General features: G+C 38.9%; 1 protein-coding gene across 1 annotated transcript in view; it reads right to left on the minus strand.

The window, feature by feature from the left end:
* p3h2 (prolyl 3-hydroxylase 2) overlaps positions 1-7,824 on the minus strand; it is a 109,949-nt gene extending 102,125 nt beyond the window's left edge. Inside the window, exon 1 of the mRNA XM_028795028.2 lies at positions 7,115-7,824. Coding sequence (XP_028650861.1) covers positions 7,115-7,534 — 420 coding nt within the window. The 5' untranslated portion in view covers positions 7,535-7,824. The remainder of the gene's footprint in view (positions 1-7,114) is intronic.
* Positions 7,825-8,327: the final 503 nt, after the last annotated feature.

Below are 8,327 nucleotides of genomic sequence, written 5' to 3' on the forward strand. Positions count from 1 at the left end.
GCTACAAGTACATGGAGTGTCCACCTTAGTGACAAGCTGGAATAATCTGATAACACTGAGGAATAAGGAAAAGGAGAGCAGACTCTTTTTTCCATAGGAGACTGTATTCCTGTAGTGACATCCTTCACATCTTTAGACAATTCAGTGATCTTCTATGTTATGGTGTGCTGGGCTGGTAACTTCACTTCCAGAGTGGCCCACCGAATCAACAAGCTAATTTAAAGGGCAGGCTCAGTTACAGGACACACTCTGGACCCCTTGGAGATCGTAGCAAAGAAGTGAATTAAAACAAAACTGAGTGGCACTATAAACAATGCTGCACATCCTGTTTCTGACACACTAACACTGAGGACTTTCAGCCAATGTCAAGAAACTCTGCTATACAAACTATAATACGACTGCATGATGCCTCACTGGAACTGCACTTTTACCTTAAGCCAAACCAGAACTTTTTTCTTCTTTTTTTATAATTCTTTGTTTTTGTTTGAAGGAGGTTCTTGCTATTGTTTGTTACAATATTTCTTGATCTTTATCTTATCTATCTATCTATCTATCTATCTATCTATCTATCTATCTATCTATCTATCTATCTATCTATCTATCTATCTATCTATCTATCTATCTATCTATCTATCTATCTCATACTAGTGGATCCTTGCACTGTGTTTTATATTTTTTGTTATCTGTATAGTGGGCAACTGTAAATATCAGGCTCAAGCTCTGGGTTCAAATACTCACCCATTCCCCTGTGTGTTTGGAGTCTGTACTGTATAGTGTCCCCTTGTCTGTATTTGTTTTTCCTCAGGTTTTCCACCTATATCCCAAAGATGTGCAGATCCTATGTACTGATGACACTAAAGGGATGCACATATATGAGCGAATGCTGTCACAGAATGGTGTATTGTGCACAGTTGCTTCTTGCTTTGCAGCCTGTGCTACTGTGATATGCTCTCAAACTCCATGATCCTAAACTTGATTAAGGCGAGTTTCCACAGTGGGTGGATGATTATGTGTAGACTGAAATAAAAAGCATATACAGTAAGGCTTTCAATTTAGTTGTTACAAATGAATTTGAGCATGAACAACTCTGAAATGGCAGAAAAAAAAACAATTTCAGAAGGAAATAAATGGCAAGCCTCACTGATGGAACTCAACAATATTTAGGAAACTAATCACAACTTTTTACAAGTTACATTTGAATCTCTATACCAATAGCAGGACAAAATCAAATGGAGTAACACGCTAACCACTTTAACCTCAGATGAGTTTGATAACACCTCTAAATATTAATGATTCCAGATAACAACATATCTTGACCTGTTCTTCCTCTGCCAGGACAGTTGAAAAACCATTTATACAGAAAACAAGCTAGCCTCTATATCCAGCAAATGAAATAAAAAATCTGAAGAGCTATGATAAGTGCTTGCTATATTCAATTGAGGCTTTAGGGTTATGGATGGTTGTTACATGCCAATGAACTGTAGGCCGAGCCCTGCATGCCACTAAAAGCTTGGAGGTATTGTGCAGATCTCCATCACATCTCATGGTTTGAGGAAGCTTTTAGGAGCACCAGGTTCATGCTGATAAATCTGAGCAACTAACTCTGCCCCTTTTTCATCTGAAGTACTCTTGACCTTGACGAGCCGCACAAGCAACCCACTGTAAAAGCAAATGCGACTCAAGCGTGCAATTCAAAGCAAACATCTCACTCTGGTCATGGCAGTAAACATGTCCTGGCTGGTAGAACATGGCTTTGTAATACAAAAAGAATCTCATGCGATGCAATGGTTCAGTCAGCTATCACATTTCACACAGACAAGTGATCTAAACAACAAACACTCAATCATGTAAACACAGCTTATAAAAAAAGAAAGAAAAAAAAAACTACCAGGAACACTGCACCTGGATGGCAAGTCTTCAGAAGATTTAGAACGCTGATCCTATCCAATATTGCACTCCTGCAACTTTACCCGCTTGAAGTCTCATCCTATCCTGTCAGATCAAAGTAGCTTATACTTTTACTCTCACAGACGCTGGTCATTCATTAAGCTGCTCAAAGCTCGGCAGATCACAAATGTACAGTGTGAGCGTCTACTATAGCAGATGTCTTTCTTATAACCTAATATAACCTAATAAAATGAAATACAGTAAAAACTTTAAAACATGTGTTTCAAAGGGTATCACGGGCAGATTACTCAAAGTCAGAAATCCTTAGCACAATTTATATTTTTTGACACCTGGATTAAACAGACAGAGCGAGAAACCCACTGTAGCATTTTGTAACAGGAAAACCAAGCATCCATTGATTTTCAATCACTCTATTCATCTATAGGATCGTGGGTGGGGGTGTTGACAGGAACCTCTCTCAGGGGCATCAGGAACCAAACTTGGGTTTAGAAAACTCTTTCAAATTTATTTTAAAAATTATTATGCTCAATAATAGCTGGTGAAGGAGGGCATTAGGAAGAATACTAGAAATTAGGCTCTGGAGACAACTCTAAGAAAAAGTTATCAATGTGAGAATTTCATTATGGTATTTGGGTTGCCACAATTTCTTTTCCAAAAGATTATCTCATTGAGAGGCCACTGTAAAAAAAATACATGACTTTTCCAACAATTTTCAGTCATATCCTTCATTTACATAATCATAAGAAAATCAAAGCAAGCCGCAGACGGTCATGGCATGCCAGTGGCCATCAGTCAAGTAGTGCTGCACTCCCCAGAGACGTCACACTCTATGACTCATTACAACAAAATCCAAATGGTTTGATTTGATTGCTGATGTTATGATCAGCAGTTTTAGCTAACTTTTATGTGTCCCTGTGAAGTTTAGAACAAAAGTTATTGTCTATTTTGCAGTTTAGACACTTGAGGATTTAAATGCCTTCGAAGATGAGGCAATCTCATAATAAATTTGCAGTATTATAAAAGACATGGAACTACGGTGAAAAGCTGTGAGGAAGTTGAATAATCAGTTATCTCCTATAATTCCTGCTCGTATCATTTGACACCCTCAAAGGCTATGATATTGGGTAACTGCAGCTGTTGAAGTTAACATGTTCTCCAATGAGCAAGTCAAGTAGTATAATGTCAGAATTACTGGTCTGTGTGTTGCCACTAGTGTGACACTGACAAAAAAATCAAAATCCTAACATCCCTAACAATAATCAAGAAGAACAATGTTAGTGTAAAATGACTAAACATAAATAAACATTACATTTTTTTTCATTCTGCATTTTCAAATCCAATTAATCCAATTTCTTGTACAAGCAGTCACAGCCTATTCCAGTAGAAATTGGAGGCAAGAAGGAAATAGTCCTGGACAGGGTGGCAGTCCATCCTTCACAGGGCCCACTCATGAACATACCTACATTCACACTGGACCACTTAGAATTCACCAGTTAACCTGACCTGTACGTCTCTGGGAAGATGGGGGAAAACCCAAACAGAACCGGGGAGAATGTGCAAATTCCACATTGACAGCAATCAACATGAAATTTCAATCCAGAATTTTGGGTCCATTACATAGTGACACTAACCAATGTGGCATGAAATACTGAAGAGCGAAAACAATTTGAGAAAAAATATGCAGATACTTGTTTTACAAGCAGAAGACTAATGTGTTTATAAGGGTCTGAAAGATGACACTGATATTGGATTTTTTTTTGTGGGCAGTGAAGGGGTGCTTAATGTTCAACACATGGTTTTAAACAGATAAACACATGTAAGTTTACATTTGAGCAGCATTTTGGTTGCCAGTATAGTTTCATTTTTTTCCATGAGCACCATTTTGTCAATAATTGTTCTTTTGCCATAGAGTCACAGTGATGTTGTAGTGAAACAGTATGATTAACATACTGAAGAATGTACCACTTTCAATACATTCAAAAAATTCACTTAGATTTGTTTGATTTATACCGCTATTTTAAATTAACTTAAAATCATCATAATTGCTGTCTTTACATAGCTCTTCCCAACAACATTGAAATAAACCTTTCTTTAATTTCCATTGAAACAAAGCTAGCAGAGCAGAGCTAAACAGAGACATTTTAGGTCCTGTTGTATTTATCCAGCAACCTTAAGTTACTTTCTGCCCCCAAATTATCACCTTTCAATACTCAAATAAATGGTATGGCTATTTTCCCAATACACAGATGTATTAAGTTAATTTAACTTAAAATGAACAGACTTTCTCCTCCAAAAATATTATTTTTGAATGTTGTCCACTTGAGAAAAATAGGTTTGGTTAGGTTTCCACATATGAGGTAATTTTTCAGAACTGTTTCTGTATATTCTGGGCTATTTTTCTAGGCAGAGAATTCTATATTTTCATAAAGTGATTTTACTTACATACTAAAAAATCCCAATTTTTGGGGTAAAATGATACAAAGGGCTCCTGAAGATCCTAATAACCATGTAAAGTTGGAAAGAAATTAAAAACAATTAATAAACTTCATCTTTTTTGAGGGCTGAGGGTAAACTGCCCACAGCAAGGTTGTTTTCAATAAGGTGCAAAAACCTGTTGCATACCCGCATCATAAAAACACCCTGGTGAGAGTAGTTTATAGAGAATTTATTTGCTATCAGATTGTGGAAGTTTGTTGTACGAAATATGTAAGCCTGCATATAAACAGGTCAATGGTCTTGTTAATAGTCAGTTTAGCTGTAACTTTTGTGGTAAAATGTTTAAACATTACTGTGAAATAATTGTAAAATGGTTTTTACATGCAGGATAAAATAGTTAATCTAATGTTAACGAGGGTAGGGTTTTAATTATTTACTGCACTGTTACTGATAGAAACAGTGTGCTTTTAACTGTATTTTTTCTGGCAACTCAGCATACATATTGTATGGACTGTATACATACATATAATACATTGGACATATATATACAGCTCAGCTGCCAGTTACAGTAAACATTTGAGAGTGTACATTTCTAGGAAACCCTCCTCCAGGACTGTCCTTTGTCCCATGCTCAGTGATGCTTGGATTGCCTCTGGTACCCTGCAGTCCTGAAGTGGCTAGGATGGTACAGTAAAGGAGACAAATGGATAAAATGTACTGTAGGAGTGTGTCTGACTGTAACGCATTTTAGGATGATATTTGCTATATAAAGATACTATTATAGTAAAGGATGACTGGTTGATTGTAATCAAGTTGAACTCTTACAGATTTTTTAAGCTTAATGTTTATTCTTATGATTTTTAAACTAGTAACTCTTCTTGTAATTTGCAAATGATATGTTATTGGTATAACCTTTACAGTGTATGAATACCAACACTCTTAAGTGTGTTTTCATGCTTTTCCTAAGTTTTTAAACCACATAAAATTCGCAGTGAACGAGCTGCTGTTTTGCTGAAATCTTTCTCACTTACACCTTACAAAACTATCTTTATAGGCCATCTTTAAGCCAAGCAAATAAAAAAAAAAAGTCAGATAGAATGAATCAATCTATTTGAATTAAAACTCAGCTCGTGAAAAAGAATAGCTCCTGCTCAGGAACTGAGAAACCACAATGTATTTTCAGAATCTGGAAGCAATAAAGAAGTTTAAGTACATTCACCGTTTGTTCGAACTCCTTGAGCCGTTCACGACTAATGCTGAATGAAAGATAAAAGCTGAATGCACGCAGCACGTGGTCGTTAAACTAGGAGGCGTGGACGTCGGTAAGGGGGCGGGGCGAGCCGCCGTGCTCCAAAGCGCAGCATGCACAGCAGCACGTAGAGAATTCGGAACCGAGCAAATTTGGGGCTAAAGAAATTGATTATTTACACACACAAGTATGCACATATACTGTATACATACATATTATGGATATATATCACATATATACACATACATACATACGTTTGTGTTGGTATACATACCCATTATAATTTCATTGCAAAATCGACATTTTTGTTCCAACGCTCATTTTGCTTCTGCTTATTTATCATAAGTAACTGTACATTTTTCAGCTTCCGATACATTAAGGATGTACGCTCCTATATACGCAGGCGCAAAAACGAGTAAATACATCTGAGCAGGTGCGATCAACACAGGAACACTTTTTAAAAGTCTAATCCAAGCCTCATTATCAAGTGCTTCTCAAAAAGCTTAGAAATGAACATCGACATTTACTTTAGTCATTCTGTACGTATTATTTCTGTTTAGCTTCACTCTCCTAAACTTATCGACTCAAGGTGACCATTACCTCGATACAGATGCACCCGTACTTTGCATAAAACAGTAAAACTGAGTTAAGCGGATTCACTAAACAGAGGGCATTATTATCATCAGTCCTTTGATCCTTCTTCGCTTAAAGTTTAGTGCCAACTATAGCTAGACTACAAGCAGAGAGCGCTGAAGGTAATATGTACCCCATAACCACAAGCATCATCCGCTTTATCAGTCACTCATGGAATGTTGGTTGAGGTATAAATGAAGTTTCACGCAGTCGTCGTGAGGTCGTCTAGTGAAATCCAGCGGACTCCGAGAGGAGGTGGATGCCGTATAAAGATGGGATAACAAAAGGATCAGACGAGACCCTTTGCTTATTCGTAGGAACACACGCCTTCAAAAATCGATAATCGCCTGTGTGCAGTTTTTCATACCTTACTGAGTCGTCTTCACATTTGAGGTCCCTACGCAGATATACTGTAGAATTTCAAGGGGGTGGATTCCGATATAATTTAACTTTGTGACACACACACGCACACACAAGCCACACACGCAGACACACACATTACACATTAAGATTTTGTTTCCAATCCTGACAGCTGCCGTTTTTACATTGAACAGATTATGGCTTGTGACAGATTCCAACACCACCAGTTAATCGTTTTAACCAAACATAGTTTCTATGACAGGCGTCTGATAATTGAGAAACCGAATGCTAAACATTTACAAATCATATAAAACGTGCATACTGAGTTATGATTTTATAAAACTTCTTGTCAAGTTCTTAAATTCGTAACTACTCTATTAATTTTACTCCTTAAGCTGTACAAACATCCGCTGTCAATTCATTTTCAAGTTTGACTTTACTTTCAATTAATAAGTAAATCATCCCATGGACGTTTATATTCAGGTGGGCGCGCCGGGAGGATGCAAAAGGAGAGCTCAGTTATTTTACCTTATAGTAGGCGAGCTGCAGGAAGTTGTAGGGGGTCCTCCTGTTGAAGTCCTGGATGACATCCTCGCTGACCCGGTGCACAGACTGCGCTCCCACCCTCCTGTCCAGGCATTCATTTAAGCACGCTGCCCTCCGAAGTACCACATCGAAGAAGGGCAGATCCGAGGTGGTGTTCGAGAAGGGGTACTGGTCCTCACAGCTCAGGGTGCAGCCCACGCGACTTCTCCGTAGCTCCCAGTAGCTACTCAACGCCTTCTCCATGTAAAATACGACTCGCTCGTAATCGCTGCTATAGAAAGCCTCGACACCGTTATCATAGAGCAGGTCGAAGGGCTCGAGGCGGGCTTCAGCCCTAACCCACAGCAGAGTCGTCAGAAGAGCGAGAGTCCGGCTGAAGGCAGTCATGTCCGCAGCGCACATCACGTCCAGAGAGCGGAGATAAGAGACAGGCGGGCAGGCAGGATAGACCGCGTCTGGAGCGACGGATCTCAAAGACAGGAAAAGGTCCGCTGCGCAGCGTGGGAGCCGCAGTGAGCTGCGCCGGAGAGGGGGGCAAGTCTCCTCCCAGCTGACCACCCTCCGAGAGTCCAGCTTAGATCCACTCACTTTCACCCGCCAGTTCTTCGGCAGGCCAGGTCAGTTATGCTGACCAGTCGGATCAGCGCAGACTGCAGCAGAGGGTGACGGATTGAGCGCATGATATTCTGTGGAAAACTTGGCATCAGTTAAGAGAAATATTTATAACCGCGGGCCGCATGCTACCAGCAAGTTATCTGCAAAAAAACAGACGTTTGCCAGGCATCCATTCAAATAAAAAAGGCATCCAGAGTTACGCTGTTACCTGTACTTTATCAGCATGGGACAAGTATAAGGCTGCTTAAGGAATGATCTCGAAAGCGAGCGACATATATAGACCAGCATATACATTATGCATGTCAAGAACTGAAGATGTCAATATAATTGCTGCAGTTTAAACACGCGATTTTTAATTCAAACTATATTTTATTATTTGACTCCGAATATCGCGTTATAAGCATAACATATGTCACATTTCTTGGAGAATAAAGTCGCTTAAACGGGACACAAGCTCATGTTACAGTTACTACACACTCTTTTGATATGTAGCCGCTGGTCTGTGACGATTTAAACTCAGATAAGAACAAATCTATAAAAAACGATGTAACTGAGGCGGGAATTTAAAGTTGTACATGTG

The sequence above is a fragment of the Erpetoichthys calabaricus genome, chromosome 2 (genome assembly GCF_900747795.2).
Source record: "Erpetoichthys calabaricus chromosome 2, fErpCal1.3, whole genome shotgun sequence".
Classification (NCBI taxonomy): Eukaryota; Metazoa; Chordata; class Cladistia; order Polypteriformes; family Polypteridae; genus Erpetoichthys; species Erpetoichthys calabaricus.